Genomic DNA, 22,171 nt, shown 5'->3' on the forward strand with positions numbered 1-22,171 from the left:
TACTATATTATGCTATCTTTAAATAATCCTACATTTTATAATTTCATGATATTTTCATATATCTTTGGTATACCATTAATTTTTATATAACTTTGCACACTTTTGAATTACGTAGCAACCAGACCATTTACATTACTTTTAACGTCCCTTATGTTAATCCTGAAATTATGATACCAATTTACTAGAAAAAAAATTTTGTGCAAGCTGTATAATTAAACGCTGTTTGTGACATTAGGTATGCAAGTATTTTTCTATCTGTATATTTGAATATAAAAATATTTTAATCAACAAAGTACGAATGTTATAATTAAATATGAATATTATACACGAATTGTTACGTTCGCTTCGAATTCCAACAAGTTTGATATGACTTCGAAGATTCTAAAAGAGATTCTCGCTTTTACATTCTAAAATGAAAGTCTGAGGAACTTTTCATACTTTTCAATAAAAATCCTATAAAATTTTCTTCGAAGTTGTATTATGTAAATTTTATACAATATCAAACATGGCAGCCGAATTTATAGGATTTCTGTTCTATAACATACATAAAATATTAATTTCGTTCCAAATTAGGCCTTTAGCGTTCGATTTTATATTTTCTTTATATAATAAATATTTTATCCTGATGAGTAAATAAAAAGTCTATGAATTGATTAATGGGACCTATCGCAGAGAGTGACATTCCACGTGATGGTGGTGCTCTGACAAGATTTGGACCAAATACGACGGCGAGATTACTTGATGTCATTTTGTTTAAATCACACCTGTCCATTACCTGTTATAAATATAGATATATTTTATCATAAAATTATAGATAAGAAGGAAAATAATAAATCACGTAATCATTAAAGTAATAGCTTACCCTTGATAAAAATTGTACGATATATTTTAAGAGTTGGTAATTATCTTCTGGAAGTTTTTCAAGTACTAATATTTTAACTCTTCTTGGACGTTCATCTTTTGATAGAGCTACAATGAGAATATGAAAATATTTGTATTATTTTATACCCAATACCAATAAATAATAAAATTATATTTTAATATTTACCTTGAAATTGCGTTATTTCATCATATAATTCATACGTCATAAGAGGTTCATCTAATTCTCGAAGAAACGTTTTAAGAAGAACAGCTGCTATATGTGGGTCTCCTTGGAAATCAACAGGTAATCCTTGATTGCAACGATTCTGAAGTTCCTTAACTACTGCTACATTAGCAGATCTTCTAAATATTCCTTCTGTTTCTAATGCTACAAGTGTGATAATATTATAATTGTTATCTTCAAAGAAATGATATATGATAATATTATTATCATAGCATTTTTAAAGAAAGATACTGAATTATACAAATTACATAATTATAAGCATACCATCTGGTGTATCAAGAAATTCAATGCATTGTCGCACTATTGGTGGTATAGGATCGCCATTATTATTTTCTTTAATAAAAATAAGGCTTGCTCCAAATTGAGTGGTACCAACTGGTGTTGTCACCGCACTCTGAGGTGGACTAGTTGGTAAATTCTTTTTGTTCTTTAACATTAGCTGTTCATTGTGTCTACAAATGAATGTAATCAATTAATATTGATATAAACCTAAAAGTTTTATAATTACAAAAGAAACACTTACTCTATTACTTGAGGAGGTATAATAAGTTGATCAAGATTAATATATTGTGCCAGTTCTTCCAAATAATTAACATACATCATTTTCCGACCAAACTTTGCACTAAAGAAATAACAATAATATCAAGATTAATATAGTAACTGAAAAAAAAATTCATTAACTGAGTAAGAAATAATTACCTAATAGCTGGTTTAAATATTTGCCATACAATTCTAATAAAATTAGTTGGATGTACTAGATATAAAGCCTTCAAATTCTTTTTATACTTTCTGTCGAAAGCTTTATATGCTTGCCATAACCAGGATAATGGTGGTTTATTTTTTGAAGTAAGACCATAGTGAAAATAAATTAAACTATAATCTTGTTCTACAAATGTGTCTAAAGTATGTGTGAGATACCTGTTAAATAAATGTATTGTTAAAAATAATGAAATAAATCTTAGAAAAGATATGTGTATATATATATCTTTATCTTATACTCATATATTTATATCACAAACCTGAGAAGTTTAGCATGATTAAATGTTTCTTTCCCAACAGGAGGTAATTTACATGCAGATACTACTATTATTTTACGACCAGCACTATCATCACCAACCACTTCTACAATGCCATATCTTGATATATCAAGATAATCTTCTTCATCCGCAAGTTCACCATCCAATGCAGCAAGATCCTCTGCTACTCAGCATGAAAGAGTATATTCATAATAATTTTTTATTTCTACATTAAATTTCCTTTTGGTTTCCCTTTGACTCTTTTTGCAAAATAAATACCCAAAATAATGAATGAATTGCAGATCAAGTAAAAGAGTCATTTAACCTTTGCTTTTGTGCATTTTTATACCATGCAATAATAAACTGTACAATGATCTACATAATTCACCTGCTAAGCCCCAAATGCCATGACATTTAGTGGCTACTAACAGAAGATAAAAGGTCACACACCGGATTCGATAACTGGAGCATCTACCAAAGCTTCTTCAAAGTTTTCTTCAATTGTCCCATCGCTTACTGGACTCTCCAAATAATCTATCCCAGTACCAGCACCACTGCTAATTATGTCCAATTTTTCTTCTAAAAGTTGTACAGCTATAAAATTATTACATCAATTATATTATAAGATAATTATTTGTGTGAAACCCTATTTGAATTTAATGTAAGAATTTACAAGAGAAATATAATAACAACACAAGTAACTAACTTAAATTTCTTAAAAGAATAACTTAAAGATTAAAGTATGTTCCATGGTAAATATCACATAGATAATATTCTACATATTTACACTATTACATAAAACTACTTTTAACTTTCTACACTTAGTAATCTGAATTTCTTTTATACTGAAATGTCTTACCATTATTTGAAGTGGTCTGTAACTCAGTATCATCGAACTCTAAGTTGGGCTCATAATCATGATAATCTGACAAACTTGGGTATGGATCTTCGACGTCATTAGCTATTGCTATCATACAAACAGAAGTATGCGCATTATTGTCTACACCAAATATGTATCAATGAATCACAAAACACTACATCAGCCATTGTCAATTATTTATTCAATCAGTGGTTTTGCATTATAAATAGGTACTTAAAAGATGTTAAGTAATATTAAAAAAAAAAAAAAAAAAAAGAAAAGAAAAAGAAACATCTTTGCAAAACAAGTATCATAATAAATTGATGACTAGTATACATCTCGCGGTTTCTCGTTATATATCAATTTTCCTCCGATCACATTACACGGTATATATGATCTCCAATAAATATTTTGATGGTTTTTCATCCATGTTTACAAACCACTACGATTGTGGAACTTAAAGAGAAAACGGATTTGCTACTGATACGTTTATGTATATTTGAACGAAAGACTGGAACTATGTCAAGTTATGATCAAATCTGAAATTTTTTTAATACGCACTATCGTGTCATATACGCGAATTATTCGTCACTTATCGATGTGCTTTTCCACATAGGAGACTGAGATCCATCGTGAAATGTTTTCTCGCTAGAACGAACAGAAAAACGTCGATGCCAGGTGAACTTTTTTACAATCACGATTTTCGGCGATATTGTACTTTGGTGTGACGTTTATTTGACACCTAAAGCAACGTCAACAATCGCGACGGATAAGCTCACCTGTCAAAGTTCGCGTTGGGCTTAGCGTCGGTTGATAGTCTGCTTCCATTTTCTGGCAACTGTGCGATAAAACAGTGCCTCGATTAAATTACGGGGCTTTTCACGTAGCCTGCTTTACAAACGAACAACGTTTTTCTTCTCGAACGACATTATCCCGACGTGGTATGGCAAACCAGCGTATTCACGTCACGCTTTCATTTGTTGTGTCGCTAATTGTAATTCGTAGTCACTCGTCACTCCCTTTCCCCACTGCTCGATTAACGAATATTTTCATACTTATTCCTATTGGCTAGTTGTATACTTTCGCGATATAGATACGATGCGCGCTAAAAATATGAAAATCACGTGATACGTTCAAACGTTAAATTAAGGTGAAGAATAAATAAATAAATAAGTATCTATCTTATATAGAAATATCTATGTATGTAATCAAAAAATAAATATAGATTACGTCTGGATATCAATCGATTGACTTTTTGATTCCAATATAATCTTAAAAATGATATCTATTAAATATTTTAAATAAATAAGTTAATACGTTTGAGAGTTTTGAACTTGAAATGTTCAAATATCTCTTTTTTATGTTATTTATATCTAAAAAATTTTTCAGGTAGTTATAATTACTTATAAATTAATTTTTAAATCACTGCTTAATAATATAATATAATAATAATAATAATAATTAATAGAAAATTCAGTTGAATTTTTTTTAACTAATGAAGACAAATACTTATCTAAAAAAGAAAAAGAATTATATCAAGAAAGATACTTGAGAATTTATAAACAGATAAATTATTTTGTTATTATTGTAAAAAATATTTAATATTTATAAAGATTATGATAATATTAAACAATATATATATATATATACTTCTTATATCTTTTATCTAATTCAAAGATTTTGTTAATAAAGTAGAAAATATTATTGTTTGTTAATAGAAGTTATATTATATTTACATATTGTGAGTACATTCTGTAATTTATTATTCTGTAATTCACTGTATGGAAAAAATGTAATTCTTGATACAAAGCTATAATGACGTAAATAAAGTAAATGATAATATGTGATTTTGTGCAATATATCATTTGAATTAAAATCAAATGTTTTTGCGATGATTTAAATTATATTTTAATAAATATGTTGCATGAATCACATTATTGTTCATTCTCCTTTACAAAAGACTAGTTTTATACACATTTATTTCTTCACAAATGTTGAACATAAATTCTCAGTTTACTATTTATATGATTTCTTTTCAATTACATACATGTTGTACAATTCCAACCTTCTAGGCACCCATAATTGCTATGAACATTGTAAAACTTTCCCAAATGAGCAGAATTTCATAATTAATTAATATAAGTCTAGGCAATTAATGTATTATTATAAGACGTCCTGTAAAAGATAACCTATTTTTATTGATAAAGGTTAAAAAACCAATTTTTTCATATTGATCATTTTTAACAAAGAAATTTAAAAGAACTAATATCGAGTATTAAAATATGAAATGTAAATATGCAAAGAAACAGAAAATATTGTTTATGGACTTTCAATTTAGTAATTTTTAATGTAGTTCATTAATTAAATATATAAAGACTAAGTGATACTGAATCATATAGCACTTAGTATCTTTTTGCCTTCATGATAAACTGTTATTTATAATAGTCTAATTTTTAAAAATGCTTACTTTCTACATCTTTATATTGTTTTCTTTAATTTTATTACATTCTACATATTTATACGTAGTATAATATAAAGTATATATACTTTATTAATACATTTATAATGGCATTTAGGTCTCTTATAATATACAAAAATATTTTTGTATAGTATAGTAGCAATTTAAATAAAGCATTAAAAATATTAATTAACATTCATTTGCTCGTTAATTCATATGAATGGTAATAATGATTTGAATGATACTACATTCCCTACCTACATTTTGAAATTTAGTGTGTAATGATTTGTATTCAATTATTTTATATTTTTATTTATATTAGGATTATTATTATATTTTTACATTTTAAGTTACTGTTTAAATGTTTAACATTTGAGGCTGAAAAATTGGCAGCTTGTTTCGATATTTGTAACTGACATTATTATTGTACGAGTTAAATATGTATCAAGGAAACAGGCTGATTTCAACATTATTTTCTAGTAGTAAATATATGTTCATTTTTCCAATTGTATTTCATATAAAACTTTACATGTTTGCGGGTTATTAAAATCCTACAATTGTTTATACATTCCATTTACCAGTCTCTTTGTAAACATAAAAATAGATTTATACATCTTATTTAATTCTATAATGTACATATCGTGTGTCTGTGTATGTTGCAATGCACATTATTGTAGTGCAAAAGGTATCACTTCTTATTTAGTTACTATATCAAATCGCAAAATACAACATTTTGTGTCTGCAAATAATCAAATCTATGCATATGTATAATGATTATATTTTGATTGATTTACATGTAAAGGCAGAATTTTTTGTGTTTGCAATGATAAAATATATGTATGTATTCATAAAATTTGTTTCAAATCCATATATGTCATATTGAGTTTTCCTATACAGATTGCACATTTTTTTCTGCAAATGTGCACTGAAGTTTATGTTTTTGCTTGATCTTATGTTATCTTACCTTAAATCTTAAGCAATGAGGACTAAGTAATTCATTTATAATACAATTCCACTTGGTGTTCGGACGATTTGAAAACATATGATGTACAGTAGATAAAAAGTATACTACAAATAAATCGAATTCCTTAAAATTATATACATATGATGTGTACAGCTTAAAATAGGTGTCATAGTAAATAATCTGTAAAAATTGGAGATGAAAAATAAAATAATTGGTCCGTGTTTTTGTTTTAAAAGAGGATGAATATATGAAATTTGCATATTTGCATTTTTGTGTTAAAAAACTTGCAACTGAATTAAAATTTCAACATACAAAAGAGTTACACGACAATTAAGTTTTGATCTTTGTAAGACATTTGTAAGATCTTTGTAAGATCTTTTTCTTATTTACAACATAATTAAATTACTTATTTGTTAGAATTTGTGAATGGAAATATAGAATGGAGTATATGTACAATAATGTGATTCCTATTAAACCGAATACTTAGGACCACATTTTTTTATTGGTGTTAATCTGAGGCCTTTAGCCAACATTTGAGCTTCAAGGTCACGATCTTCATCTTGATACCTAAAAGAAAAGTATCCTTCCATTAACTAAATACAATAGTCAGGATTGAAATATGCAATGATAACATCTTTATTTCGTGCAAATGGAACATACTAATAATTAATATAAAGCAACCAAATATGTTAAAATATTTTTGTATGTCAATGGATTTATTATGCGTTATGAAATATTTGTTTAAAAATTTATGGGATGAAATTAACGGAAATTTTTTATGAAAATATATAATATACTTCCATTCTTATACAAAAATCTCTTTAATTAACAATTATTGCTTAAAAACTTTGCCTATAAGGTCTTTCAACAGTGATATGTGTTTAGGAAATAATTACCATAAACACATATAGTAACATCTTTTATTTTTTTCAAAGTATCCATCAAAGAATATTTTAAAACCTAACAACAATTACATTTATATAATTTTAACAATGCTATATTTTTAACCCTGTACATGATCAAATATAATTTTAAATACAATTAAAATATTTTCATTCTCTCAACAGCACTACAATACAGTCAAATATACGAATACATCCCTTTATTACGATGCAAAAAAATACAGTAAAAAAAAACAAAAAAAATGTGTATATGAACAACATGCGTAACTGAATTACAATAAAAATTTAAAAATTGTAAAAGAAGAATGTAAAAAATAACCCTCCTAATCTGCTCTTCTGCATGCAATGTAAAATTACAAGTGAATGGAAAAAACTGTATACTGTGATCACTAGTTAATGTAGTAGTCTTTGTAAAATAAATATATAATACTCTATAGAAAAAAATGATATAACAAAATGCACTGAGCTATAATGTGAACGATTTATAGCTTTTATATGTAATCGTACATACGATTATGTATAAAATTAATGAAATAGAAATGCTGTAAAAGAGCTTAAGAACTTTTTAATATTTGTAATATATAAATGAAAATAGAGAAATTTAAATATCATTTATGTAATTAAGGAAATTTAAAAAAGTATGAAGAGTTGAAAAGCGTTAGCGGTTCATTGTAAAAGTTAATGAATAATTCTATTAAGTTAGTCAAAAACACATACATCATTAAAATGACTATTAAAGTGAGCACAGAAGATGTATCGCTCAAATCAGGAGAAAAGAAACTAGATACGTGCGAAAAACAGGCAACTGTATGTGTAGGAAAGGAAGTTAATGTTTGGCATGTAGATTTACACCACCTTTGTCGCTCTTCTTCTAAAAGAGCAATGAGCGAGTCCCGCTTTGCAACTATTTCCAACATTTCTGTTAAAATCTCTCCTTCTTTTTTCACATCAGCGCTGGTCTTTTTATCATCTGTAAAATGTTAATATATCCTATTCCTCCTAATATTCTTTTATAAATGTATTATAAAATATAACTTATATTACTATTATATCATTAAACCGTTAATAAACATTGAAACATCGTAAGAAAATACTAACCATCGTCAGCTAAGCGTTCACGTAATTCCTGTTGCAATCTTTCATGACGATCTTCAAGTTGAACTTCTTGAGCTCGTACCAAAAGTTCCTTTTCGTATCTGCGTAATTCCGTGCGTTCTTTCATAAGATCGAACCACTCTCTGAGTAAATCCGCTTCTTCCCGATCAGAGCATTCTAAATATTATAAATACTTCTTATTTTAAGCGTCAACCATGAAAGTTTTTTTAGCGATAGATTTTTACCGCCTTCTCCACGAAGAGCTTTTTCAACGCTAACACCTCTGCTTTCCAATTCTCTTTGTTTAACTTCTGTTTCTTCTAGCTTTCTCTGTATCTCTTGAGCCATACGCAACCTTTGGAATATTTATAAGAGAATTATAAATGATTGAATTACTATAAGAGTATAAAATAGCTTTGTTACATACCTCTTTAATTGTGCTTGTCTAGCTATTCGTTTTGTAGTTTTTGTTTTGCGTGAAATGCTATTGCAAGAACCTTCTGTTACTGTAGCCTTGTGCATGCATGATGTTGACACTGCTGTTGTTTTTGTATCATCATCTGATAAACTATCATCTGTTAAACAAAAAATGGATATAAAATATAAGAAATAAAGTTTTCTTATGTTCACATAGTTGTAGTACTCAATGTCTTATTCATACCTGAAACTTGTGTAGTAGGAATGGTGTAAGTAAGGGGTGGTGGTGGAATTGGTGGCGGATTTTCATTTAGGAAATTTCTTGTGAGCATACCCTCGCACATACTTTTTGGTCTAGTGTTAGTCTTTGGCGATAAGACTTTATCAAGCTGAAAAAAGATATACTATAACATTGGTTTCTTGTTATTGCTTTGATAAATATAAAAAGAATTAGTTTAATTCTGATAATTAAAATAATGTAAACAATTTTAATATTGGAAATAAAAATTATAATAAACTTCACTATTGGAGTACATTGAACAAGCTTTCAAAATTTCATGGTATGAAAATGCAGTTACAAGATACAAATATAAATATCTGCACACTACATAATTTAGCAACTTAATTTGATAAATTAATTAATAAAGAAATAGTCTACTCTGTATATAGTAGGAATATAGTAGAGAATATAGTAACTATCAAATAAGCTACCCAGCCACCTGTTTTTCAATAGTATTTTCTTAATACCTATATGTTAGATACAACTTGATTAAAGCACACTAAAAAAGAAAAACGAACATACTGAAATGGCAATTTATGTGTGTGATAAAAGTTACCATGCTTATTTATAGGGCAGATTATTACTACGAGGATTCAACAACAGTACAATATAAAACAATTCCATGTAGCTTATGCCAATCAATATGTTACCCCTTCAAAGCAGACGAGAAAAGGCGGCAAACGAAAATAAAATCATAGTACCTGCACGATATACAATAGCGAATACAAATAGTGGCATAAGAAAGCTAATACTGGAAAAATTAGTATCAATGACTTATGAGTTGCTTACATCTGACCCTTCCGAATACGATTTATATAACTGAAACATTTCAGAATCCAATTAGTTAAGAGATACTGGAGAATACGTACACTCTATACAATAGAAGGAATGTAGAGAGACTAGTATGAAGAAGAAATAGGATATACATACTTTGCCTTTTGTTTTTGACGTCAGACGGAACATAGATAATTTGTCTTTTTGATTGGACGGCGAAGGAGAAGATTCTTTCTTGAAGAAGAAATCTGACACTGCTTGGATGATACTCTTTCTTCTTTCTGGATCTTTTGTCTTTTGCTTCTTATCTCTTTTTACAACGGCAACAGAATTATTTGACTTTGGAAAATCAGCGTGTAACAGTTCATCCATTGATTTTGCATTGGCAGCAGATAAGCCAGTAAAATTTATTGCCTCTTCTACAGCTTTCATATTGTCTGTACTCTTGCTCGTTTGCAATTTTAATCCAGTCTTGTTTGCTCCAGAACTGTAGAGTCTCATGCGAGGTTCATGTATTTCTTCTTTAGTTTTTTTCTCTTCCATGGAAAGTTGTCTTCGTGCGACTTTCATTCTCAGCTCTTTAATTTTATCTTCTGGACTGAGACCTAGATCTTCGTCACTCTTTAGTCTCGCTCTTTCCCTTGCATCTTGTCTTGCCTTCTCTGCTGTCCTCTTTGCTTCCTCGTGTTTCAATCTTGGAGGTGCGACCGGAGTTCTAAAGTTTTCTTTCTCATTACCTATTTTAGTTAATGTGGTATTTTCAGAGGATTGAATGTCATTCTTATTAGTTTCTTCACTCGTAGTTTTTCCTATCTCTGTTTTCCAAGGCAATTGCTGTGACTCATAAGATGTTTCACTTTCTACAGACTTTTTGATTTCAGCAGAAGTAGTATGCAAGGGACTATTTTCAGGTGTTACTATAGATGTAGGCACGAATTTATTAATCAGTGAAACATTAGGAATGGACGGTCTTATCGGCGATAGAGTTGGAGTTGAATTGAACGACGAAGCTCTAGCAGCTCTTCTTGCTTTCTTTTCTGCAGACTTTTGCTTATGAGCTTCCACTTTATCCATTAATAAATCTTGTATTACATTCTTTTGCTTGGATCTTTCTCTGGTAATTTCTTCCAATTTCCTAGAGGTAGCTGGTGAATTAAAGCTGTTATTTATCGTCGTTTCCTGATTCTTGATTTCTTCTGCTATCATCTCAGCGGCACGAGATTGCAGAGAGCTTTTGGAGTTCTTTCTCTTCGATTTTCTGACATCTATAGAGTCTTTGGCATTGCTAAATTCTGCGATTCTAGATTGTAAACGTTTCACATATTCCAGATAGTCAGGATTGCTTGAATCAGCTGTTATTTTAGTTTCTTCTTCTTGCTCAGGTTCCTTTTGAGTTTGACTCGGAACTATTGAAACTTGTGGATTCACGGGACTAGCAAGAATAGTGACTACTTCACTAGTAGTGGTATCTTCAGCTGGTTCAACGATAAGCAAACTATCTTCCTCCATTGATTGGAACAATTCTTTATTTATTGCTTCCGTGATAGATTGATCCTCCTGAACAGAATTTGATTTTGTTCCTACGTTTGATTTAGTATTATTCTCGGATTTATTTATAGCACCGTTTAGCTTATTCATAACATCATCCATGGTAACTGGATTTATTTCTATCACGTTTCTGTCGTTATAAGCTTCTTCCTCTGAGCACGAATCATTCTCTACTTCTAATTTTGCGATAGGAGCATCGGTAATTAATTTATCTCGTGAACTTGTAAGCATTGGTGAGCTCTTAATGTTTACGAATTCTATATATCCTCTATTCTTGAGCATAACAGTATTAGAAGCATCTTGCAAACTATCATCCAGGAGTGATTCGTTATCTGTGTCCATAAAATCTATATTTTCACCGTTAGCTAAAAGTTTCGAGGTATTATTAATAGGAACATCTATCTGTTTGTCAAGCTTCGAAAAATCCAAGTCCATATCTGTTAAATCTTCTTGTTTAGCTATCGTAATTGGAGTATGACCTGCTTTCGAAGCATCTGATAATGTAGGTTTCCGCCTTGTGGTTATAAATTCTGGATTAATATTGAACTCAACATCTCGTAGATCATCTGAGACAATGACCTCACCATCACGAGCCCATTCTGAAAATTCTGTTTCCGTAAGGGCAGCTGTAGTAATGTCATTTTCTTCAGAATCATCATGTTTATTGGAAATTGCAGAATTTATCGATGTAGGAGTACTGCAATTGCTAATGCTCTTCTTGCCATCATCCTGCAATTCTAACTGCTCAATCTCATTCTTTACTATCTCTAGCTCCATTGAAGTTTTATTCATGGAAGATATTGGAGCAGGAACTGCAGTGTTCATCTTAGTATTCAACTCCTTGTCACGTAAAAATGAACACTCTATGGAATCTGGTTCGAATGACTGGCCATCATCAAAGTCTTTACATTTGTTAGCTTCCTCGTCTAGCAACAGATCTCCATCTGTACTGTGAATTTGTAAACGCGGTGGAGACAAATTTACAGCAGGTGATTGATCCTGCGGTTCATCTTCTGCTTCACCATCGCCGGAAGATAAAGAATCGCTGTCTATGTCTGAATCTCCAGTACTGGCAGTCTCTTTCGTTTCTTCCTTGTTTTTACTCCAATCGACTTGGGGTACTATGATAGAGGTCTCATGCAAGGGACTTCGTGGTCGGAAACCATTATTTTCATCTGTGGTTACAGTAAAGTTGCTCTCTGTATTTTGAGAGTTTCGCGCATTTTCTAATATTTGTGAACTCTTAACTGTATGCAATTGACTAGATGCTACTTGTTCTTTCATAAGTTCTTTGTTCTCTATATCCTTGGATTCACCACAGACAATGTTAGGTGAAGTTTTTGATTTTAATATACTAGATTCTTTTACCAAATCTGGTAAGTGGGTTTTCGATATTTCAGGCAAAATTGTTGCTTTATAAATAGGACTATCGTTGTTTAATAAGTTCTGTGGGGAACGATTGGTATTGTATGGTTTTATCGGAGATGAAGAGAATATAGCTGTAGGTGATATAGGAGAAAGTTGAGTATTATTCGATCGCAATTTGCTCGTCCCCTGTAAGAATGCTTGCATCGTTGGACTTGGTTCCGGAGCGGGATTTAAGAGCTTTTGGTGCTGAGAAATAGCGTCTGTGAAATTTCTTAACTGAGTATCTACATTCGAAGCTGATCCTGACTTCATGACAGAACTACCAAAGGCTGTACTACCGAGTAAATACTTCCTTTTTAGCTCCAAAGATAATTTAGATGCAATACCTTCGGTAGAATGAGTGCGGTTCAATAAATAATCTCCTTTGCGTGGATTTATTAATGGAGCTACATTCGTATTATTGAATCCTAATAAATTCAGCTTACTCTCTTTCCCAAGATGAGAAGGATTTACATTATGATCCGTTTTTAATTGCGACTTCGCGACTTCTAAGTCTTTATCTTGTTTGATATTCCCATTAATTGATGAAATAACCTTGCTTTTTACTTGAACTTTCTTAGGCTCGACATAATTTCCCCTGGTTTTGCGGACATACGAATCGTTGATCGTAATTTCTGGAATCTCATGTTGCGTGGGAGTTGCACCATCGTGTTCGAATTCAGAGTCCGTCGATATTTCTGTAGCTGAATTTTCTTCGCTCTCTTCTGATGTACCTTCATTGGAGGCAACCTGTGAGATCACACATGGATTAATAGAATAGACGAATAGAAATATTATGAACGTTAAATGTTATCAAAAAGAAAAAAAGATTTGTTTAGTGTATTAGTGAAACAATTAGTGGCAAGGAACATGATGCATTTGGTCAAATGAGTGTTTTGTAGTATTAATAATATTAAGCTTGTTAATTACTTTCATTACTAGAGTCCAATAAGAAATACTCTGGCGTCTTACAAATGTATATAAAAATATATGATGTTCCTAAGATATTAGTTACTAATACTCGCCCAATGTTTATTGTGAAACTGATCATGATAACCATATGAATTTGTCTAAAATGAGACAGTGAGATTTTTAATAAAGTATTGGCTGGTGGTAATTTCAAAATTAATACAAATTGGTAAGAGAGTTACATTGCCAGTTTTAGCATGAACACTAAATCAAACACAAACAATTAATCAACTTGAGTCACGGTTAATTTAAAATTAGTTCAATAGGTCACTCCATTCGTACATAAAGATGCTTTACCTTTTCTTCAACGGCTTTGGGTATTTTAATAAGATATACCATCAGCCAAGTATAAGTAATATCTTTTTTTCTTTACTTTATTAACATATCTCACACAATTTCCCTAAATGTAAATCAGAAAATTGAAAAACATATTGAAAACATACAGTAATCGTGTTTGAAGATTTGTTCATCATATGCACTCATATATGTGGTTTAAATATTAATATATATGCTAAGACACTATACATTTATCTTTCTTTGTTCTATCATTTTTAGGAGGTATAGATTTCATAGATTCACGCTTGTCAGAGTTTATTAATGGAGGAGACTTTGTGTGTTGAGAATGTTTATGTTCATCGCTAGTATTTCCTAATGTACTTATTGTTTTACTTATTTCACTATTACGATTTGCTGTTTCAGACGAATGTTTTAACTTATTAGTCCCTATATTTATCGCATTAGTATTAATATTTGATTCAACCAATCTCTCATTAATTGTAGCGGAACTTGATTTACAGGTAGAGTTACAGGTAGACTCTTCTAAAGAAGGTGGAACATTAGATTTTTGTTTTGAAGTTCTTCTTCTTATTGGAACATCAGGAGTAAATTGTGCATTGGATATGTCAAGCCTTATCGAAGAACTGAGTTCATGATGTCCATGTTTTCTATCTGGCCTTTTTGGAACTTCATCTGTTAGATTTGGTAGAATTGTATTATTATTTGAATTTATATTCTTTACACGTTTTGGTACTTCAATGTTTTGTTCAACAATCTTAACTTTAGTAACTTGCTCATGTTCGACAGGTAAGGCTGTTAATTCAAAAGAAGATTTGTAATTTTTATATAACGTATCATTTCTATTAATAATTTCTTTCCTTCTATTTAGAGTATTATCGCTTCTATGTACACTATCGTACTTATTATTTTTAATATTATTAAATTGCATCGTCGACACTATCTGTTTTACATCAGGCTTCGTATTACTAGCAGAATGAGTTGCGTCATCTATTTTCTGTTCGTTTAATTTGTTTCCTAAGATATCATAATTTAAATGTGGAATCGACATTGCTTGTTGTACATTTTCGGGACCAAACTGCTTATTTGTTTCTTTTTCATAGAATTCGATTACGAAAATATTGTTGAGTTGTGGAGTTATTTGTTCTGTACAAAGATCAGTTGTCACTTCTTTTCTTCTTTCATCCAATTTAGACATTAACGTGTTACTGTTGGATTCTAATATTGCTTGTTCTGTACTTGTTTCCTGTATTTTGTGAGAACCAGTTGCCATACATTCATGTGACGTGATCTTTAAAATATCACTTATTAGTGGTGAGGCCAATATTTTTTCTCCTGCATTGATCGCATTATTAGAAGGATTAATTATTATATTTTCATTTGATTTAGCATCTAAGATGTTACTGACTCGTTGTGAAGGCAAAGATGTTTGTTCTGAATTGATTTCATTCGCAGGATGATCAATGACGATACTCTGCTTTTCTTTATGCACTTCAGTTTCTACAATGTTATTTAAAGTCATATTTTTTCCATTAGAAGGCAGCTCACGTTCTTCCGCTACATTTACATTATTTGTTACGTTTGATTGTTCATTTGTGTCTTCTAAATGCAATTTCGTAGATAGAGTATCCAAATGCAATTTAGATTCAATATCTTCAGTGTCAATCGAAGACATTTCCTCATTTTGTCGCTCTATCTCCTCAAATTCCTTAACAATGGCGTCAACATCAATTTCATTTAATTCGTCATGATTTATATTGCTATTATTTTTTGGACTTTCTGATCTTCTATAGTTTAATTCTTCAGAAGATTCTTGCTTCGTTTTTTGGAAATATTTCATTATGTCTTTCGTTTCAACTTTCGCAGATAGCTTCGGTTTAATATCTAATTCGACAATTTTAATATCAGGCGATTTTTCGTTTTGAATACATGTATTTTGATCTTTTATTTTTTGTTTTCTTACGTCCGTGAAATATTTATTAATTTTTCTTCGGGCATTTTCAGTGGATAATGGTCGAAGTTCAGCCACTGGCATTTTATTCCTTGCTTTCCTTTGTCTTAAATCACGTTTTAATTTATCGAATGAACTATTTCCGTCAGATTGAACCGCCTGATTGTTAGTTTTATTGGGCACTGTTAATTTGGCACTTTCAACAGATGTTTCTTCTAACGACTTTTCATTTGTCGGAGATGGCGAAGTAATAGTCACGATAGGAATTCGTTTAATATTCTTTATGGATAATTTTAATTTATTATCTTTTGGCATATCGTCTGTCGATTTTATGTAGTTTTGTATACTCTCTGAATCGCAAGTTTCTGTATCTTCTGCGGTCATTTTGTCCTGACTATCGGACATTAATAATTCATCATACAATGTTTCAGTTGATTTGTACATTTCATACGAGGAGGATGGCGACGAATCTCTACTACGGTTTGGAGAAGAAGTTATTAGATCCGGTAGTCTTTCCTTGAGGCTTAAAACTTCTTCGGTGTTAGGCTGCATTGTATTATTGTAACTAGTCTGACTAAATGGAATAGCATCTGGAAGCATAATTCCTGCAAACACTGTTTGCAGTTTTATGTTTGATGTACTAATTGTTTCAGATGTTTCGGGTGTAATGTCCAGGACAGGCATTACTTTATTACTTATTTCATTATGACTAGAAACTACTGTTTGGGTTAATTCGCTACTAATACTTCCTATTTTGTCTAAATTTTCATTAACAGAAATTATTTCATTATTTAATTCATTACTATCAATATCAGTAAGCTTAGAAATAACTTTATCACTTTCATTTGGTGATTCACTTTGGATTGCTTGATCGTTACCTAAATTTAAAACACAACTTTCATCTACTAAACTTTCATATTCTGAAATGCACTCATCCACATTATGTATATTGGAATTATTCTGTTCTATCGGATTAGAAACAATTACAGACGAATTTAAATTTACAGTATCATTTTCCCTATTATCTGATAATAAATTACAAGAGGAATCAGGCAAATGAATTAAGCTTCCAGATGCTTTGCTTTGAGATGTGTTCTCTTCGCTATCAAACTTTACATCGTTTACTATTGGTTGATCTGTGTTTCCTATTAACGTATTAATTGTCAGTGTCTTTTTATCAGGCGATTTTTCAATATCTTCTGTACTGATTATATCTTGATCAACTTCACTATTATTCACGTCTATCTCTTGGGGCGATATAAAATTATGAGTTTGTATAGGAAGTATAAGAGATTCTTGAGTTATATTATCTATAGAATCTTGAGAAATTTTCACCTCCGTTTCCGAACCGGTGTCCGTATCGGAGCTACGGGTAGGATTCTTTAGCCAAAATTCCTGTCTTCTAAGCTCTCGAGCGCGTATGTCGTCTTCATCCTCCGTAGCTGTCGTACTTTCATCGTCTGAATAAAAATACAAATCAAGAAAGATAGTTATTTTCATAGTGATAAAGAGCGGAAGCGATCTAACGAAGAATCAAAGCTGTACCTTCGTTCGTGTATTCATCACTAGAATCTTCATATTCGTTGCTTCCAGTATCAGACTGTCCCATTGCAGCATGTGGATGAGAGTATCGTAGTGTCCAATTTTTGGCAAGTTCAAGAGTTCCTTCGGTTGTTAAGGGCTGATCTATCGCTTCTTCGTATACTTCGTTATCGTCATCCGAATCGCTGGTGAAACATTGATAAACCGTTTGAAAATCTGTTATCATGTTTTTTAATTATATTTATCGATAAAATATCTCACCTCATGTCTGAAATGTCATCGCTAGAACCCATTTCTGCGGTGGAAGCACCGAAATTTCTATCCGTCCATTCGTCTTCATCCATCTGACTTTGGGGTTCTTCAGCGTCTGATATTCCTGCTAAGTTTTCAAATTCTATTCTCTCAGGTGTTTGCCCGCGATCAAGTAAATCAAGACCAACAACGCCTTCTAAAGGTATCTTTGCCTAAAAACAATATACGTTATTTACATTGTTAATTTAAAAAGAGAATAAAGTTAAAGTTGAAATCATACCTTCTCTGGTGTTTTTAGATGTACTGGTGTGGCAGGTATGTTTTCCTTGTTCAACACTGCGACTCTCTTCTTATCTGCGCGTGCTTTTAACGCTCCTAAGAAACCGAAATGTTGTGTACAGTAGAATCGTCCTCCACTCTTGTCCCTATCGAACGTATGGTTTCCTATAATTGAAGAGTTATTATTGGTAAAAATTCTCTGCCCATTGATTTCCAAAAGAGATTAAGAATAAAAATTGAACCTATTCTCAAAGAGGTAGAACAATATTCGCAACGGAAACAGCCTCGATGGAAAAACTTCCCTTCGGCACTAAGTCTCTCCATTAAATAAACTCTCTTATTGCAAAAATGACACATCTCCGAACCTCCTTGCGCGGGTAACGCTATTGTGGACTTGGCATTCTGCAAGGAAAGTACGAGGAAACAAAGTAGTAATTATTAACTTCAAATGTTTAGTACAAAAGAATCTTAGTCAGCGCTTTTCAATCGAATTATAATGTTTTTAACAATACGTAATTGCATATTAGGTGTTACAATTAGACGATACACGTATCAACATAAATTCCATTAGGATCACAAATATTTTAATTCGGTTAGATCAGTTAATTAACTTAGGAAGAAAAATCTCAAATGTAAAATAATGTTTTAGTGTTATGCACTACACATATATATCATATAAAAATATATTCCGTATATCCTGTAAGAAACAATAAATTTACAGATACATCGGTACATATGACGATTCTATTCTCTTGGGAGCAATTATATGAAAAATACAAAGTACAATAGACGTCACAAAGACTCCGGATATCCTGCTGACTATATCCTCCAGTACTGAGATTTTGCAATATCGTATTTACCGATTTGTACACCTTGGGCTCCGCGTCTTGACTTTTATTCGAAAACTGTTCGGCCATAGCCGAAACTTTATTGTACCCGAGGACATTACCCTCTTTCATCTTCCTGTCAATATTCTTCAGGGTATTGTCAATATCAGCGTACTTACTATCTGTCTCCTTTTGATCCCGTCCCTTCTTCTCCATCTTGATTTGTCGAGCTAAAAACTGAATGAAGCATATACACATCTGAAAAACATTGATTATCGAGTACTGTTTAATCACTCGCATGCCAACCTGTTCTCGACTCCACTTCGGCACTCGTTCTACTTTATCGTGTCGGACAGTACGGCCCATTTTATTCTCCTCGATTTTCTTCTCGATTTCCTTCACGTTCCAATCGGTCTTCTCGATTTTACCTTTATACATATATGATATTATAAGAAATTTTAATATAGAAGAGGAAAATCTTATATAATGAAATGGTACAATGATAAGAAAAATATAAGATGAAAATAAAAATATAAGATGATAAAAAATATAACACAAACCAATGGCACGTAGAAGATCTCTGGGCTTCTTTTCAGTTGGAGCAGATCCTTTCAATTTGTCTTCGATGCTCTTTATTCGGCCAGAGAACTCCTCGTCTATGCTGTTTCTATGATGACCAGCGTGAATCTTGGGTTCTCTATCCTAAAAAACAGAATGTCATGAAATAAATTTCAATATGCGAACTACGAAGTAGACGACCACAGAATAAGACTCGTGAAAGAACCCTCTTTAATCACAGTACAAGTATAAAAATAAAACTAAAAGAACAAAAAAAAAAAAATATTTGAAACTAAAAGATTTATTAATATACATATGTATGTGAAGAATAAATTAGCGTGTCATAATTTATTTCCTTTGCACTGTGTAATGTTAGTGTTACAGTTTCTTAAAGATATATAAGCACTCGCAACCGATGTTACAAACGTCCCTTCTGTTTGAAAATTAGTTAGTAGTGCAATTTAGAGCCTTTACATCCTCCAATATTATCGATGCATAAATATCATGCACACCATTTAGAATCATATATTGCTATTACATAGTTAGTTTATGCACGTTTATAGCTATAATTTTTTGTTTTTGCAACAAAGAGTTATCGAATAATTAGTATGTAATCGTTCTCCTTTAAACGTTATTTGCATACGTTTGCACATGTTAAATGTTTATTATTATCAATGCCATTATCGAAGAAATATATAAAAATAATATTTTTTTAGGACTTGTTTAATCGTTTGTTAAAATCCAAAAAAAGAAGTGATAAAAAAATATAAAACAATATGCACTCCCAAAATCATTCACTTTCCAGCTTACTGGATATAATATTTTCTGCTCTAGATATTTCACTCTATCCTTGAAATCCGGCGCAGTTTGACGGTATAAGAATATCGAATAATCTTCGAACGGCTCGTCTTTCTCGCGTTTAGCGTTCGCTTGCAGCATCTGCATACTTTTGTAGAATTGCTGCGTCGCCATGTTTCGCAAATATTGTCGCCTTCTCATACGTTCGGCGCGATTTTTCTCTATATCTGCGAGTCTCTTCTGCCTTTCCTCCTTTACATCCACCGTAAAATCGTACAGTGACATTAATTTAACATATCCATATAGTTACAATGATTGGTTTCTTTATAATCAGCTTAATTTTCATTTCTGAATTATTCACACAATTTGCACAACTTATGTTACGTGGTTTTCATCTATTAAGTTCGCAACGATCACAATGGTTGAATGCGATACAAAAGAGGATAAAAGAGATCGAGGGTTCTTTAACTCGAGTTTAGCGTCGCTAACGTTATTTGTTCTTTAAGAAAAAAGAAAAGAAAAAAAAAAAGAAAGAACGAAGATACAGGAATGTCAATGGTTGTTTCTACTTCTTGAGATTTAGATTGTTTTATTATTCTCTAATTCTACGGGGCACTAGCCGTAACTATTAGGAAATAATTCTATATAATCTACTTTTTCTCAACAAACGTTTAGTAAAATAGGACAAATACAAAAGCTGACGTAGCAAATATATTATATAATATATAACATAAACATAAATATCATAGAAAATGTTTATAACATAACCGAGAGGTTTTGTAATGTCCCACTGATACTTTGGTTGACTATACGAAGCGATTAGAATGTAACGACTTCCTTCCGCACCATGGTAATGGTAACTCCAATAATTAAGAGGATTAACAACGATATGATTATCCCACGATACATAAGTGCTTGAATCTTCTGCCACCGTGACTATAGGATATAAGCATTGTAAGTTTTGTGGGTATGAATGTTAGTGTTCGATTTGTAACCCCTTATGGAATATGATTAGGTAATAAATATTACTTAAATGAAATTAAAGAAAATCATTCCATAAAGCGTTGAGTATGTGATCCAATCCTTTGCGATTTAACGTTTCTTTCAAATATAATATTTAAATATTCTCGAAATTCTCAAGTTACGAATGCAAAGGATCGATTTAGATATTAAAATAAAAAAAAAAGAATGCTTTTTTTTTAACCTTGGATGATCTGCTAACTAGAAGCTTTGAAAAACATACGATTAAAAATTTAAATAAAGAAAAATATTCTGTATTTTTGAAAGATGTTACACGTCGATGGATGATACTATACGATTTGATGAAATAGAAAAGAAAACTTACCACTGTCGCGCCCATCTTCTCCGTGCTTCGTCTCTTTCGAGAACGTCGACTAATCGTGTCTCCCTTCTTATCCGCGGGGTTTAAATTTTCGTTATGTCGCGATCGTGAGTGTCTCGTTCTTGTCGCACTATCTTGTCTGACGATACGGTCAATTAACTGAACTTTTTGGTCAGGTGTTAATTGGCTCAATTGTTTACTATGTGCAGGCCTTTCTTCGTTTTCAGGTTCCTTTATAAAAGACGATCAAATGCAATCGTTATACAATTATACGAAAAGAAAATCAACAGAATCGCTACTGTGACGAAGATTAGACTAATTTATGGAAAACGATTTATGGCTTATGGTAATTTCTCGTTAACTTTACTATTATCCGAACGACAACACTCGTGATCCCTATTGAAATGACTTGGTGGTACGAATATTTTCTTCAATGATGATGCAACTATATTCTTTTGAAGTTTATTTCTTATCCAGCTTATTGTAAATCTGTCATCCACTTCTGTAACGTTTTCACTTAACGATATTTTGTTA

The 22,171-nt window shown here is 31.2% G+C and overlaps 2 protein-coding genes across 10 annotated transcripts in view; both read right to left on the reverse strand.

Annotated features, from left to right (window-relative positions):
- Positions 1–461: 461 nt before the first annotated feature.
- On the reverse strand, positions 462–4,025 carry LOC132916309 (rho GTPase-activating protein 1). The gene is made up of 10 exons (XM_060976194.1): positions 3,760–4,025; positions 2,981–3,088; positions 2,572–2,715; positions 2,125–2,305; positions 1,805–2,023; positions 1,629–1,727; positions 1,370–1,557; positions 1,049–1,249; positions 863–969; positions 462–775 (listed from the first exon to the last, which is right to left on the reverse strand). The coding sequence occupies exons 1-10, from the start codon at positions 3,806–3,808 to the stop codon at positions 602–604; spliced, it is 1,470 nt and encodes a 489-aa protein (XP_060832177.1). The 5' UTR covers positions 3,809–4,025; the 3' UTR covers positions 462–601.
- A 1,902-nt stretch (positions 4,026–5,927) lies between these two features.
- Positions 5,928–22,171, reverse strand: part of LOC132916255 (F-actin-monooxygenase Mical) — a 116,197-nt gene continuing 99,953 nt past the window's right edge. For 4 of the 9 annotated variants that reach the window (XM_060976091.1, XM_060976087.1, XM_060976092.1 and 1 more), the window contains exons 10-27: positions 21,641–21,868; positions 20,308–20,547; positions 19,500–19,641; positions 19,246–19,367; positions 18,973–19,197; positions 18,355–18,514; positions 18,114–18,277; positions 17,843–18,045; positions 17,585–17,766; positions 17,375–17,499; positions 10,027–13,575; positions 9,886–9,915; positions 9,061–9,205; positions 8,827–8,974; positions 8,645–8,754; positions 8,403–8,576; positions 8,160–8,274; positions 5,928–6,969 (exon numbers count right to left, since the gene is read on the reverse strand). In XM_060976091.1, the coding sequence (XP_060832074.1) occupies positions 6,873–6,969; positions 8,160–8,274; positions 8,403–8,576; positions 8,645–8,754; positions 8,827–8,974; positions 9,061–9,205; positions 9,886–9,915; positions 10,027–13,575; positions 17,375–17,499; positions 17,585–17,766; positions 17,843–18,045; positions 18,114–18,277; positions 18,355–18,514; positions 18,973–19,197; positions 19,246–19,367; positions 19,500–19,641; positions 20,308–20,547; positions 21,641–21,868 (6,159 nt within the window). In that variant the 3' untranslated portion in view covers positions 5,928–6,872. Of the gene's footprint in view, positions 6,970–8,159; positions 8,275–8,402; positions 8,577–8,644; positions 8,755–8,826; positions 8,975–9,060; positions 9,206–9,797; positions 9,916–10,026; positions 13,576–17,374; positions 17,500–17,584; positions 17,767–17,842; positions 18,046–18,113; positions 18,278–18,354; positions 18,515–18,972; positions 19,198–19,245; positions 19,368–19,499; positions 19,642–20,307; positions 20,548–21,640; positions 21,869–22,171 lie in introns of those variants that run through there. The other 5 variants (XM_060976089.1, XM_060976093.1, XM_060976090.1 and 2 more) reach the window with 5 other exon arrangements.

The sequence above is a fragment of the Bombus pascuorum genome, chromosome 2 (genome assembly GCF_905332965.1).
Source record: "Bombus pascuorum chromosome 2, iyBomPasc1.1, whole genome shotgun sequence".
In the NCBI taxonomy this organism is placed as follows: Eukaryota; Metazoa; Arthropoda; class Insecta; order Hymenoptera; family Apidae; genus Bombus; species Bombus pascuorum.

Bases quoted from the DNA above. Each gene is read 5' to 3' on its own strand.
- LOC132916309 (XM_060976194.1), bottom strand. From the start codon at position 3,808: ATGGAAGCAGACTATCAACCGACGCTAAGCCCAACGCGAACTTTGACA. The intron at 2,306-2,571 runs GTGTGTGACCTT...CATGCTGAGTAG, and splicing joins TGCTCCAGTTATCGAATCCG to CAGAGGATCTTGCTGCATTG. The intron at 1,728-1,804 runs GTAATTATTTCT...TTATTTCTTTAG, and splicing joins ATATTTAAACCAGCTATTAG to TGCAAAGTTTGGTCGGAAAA.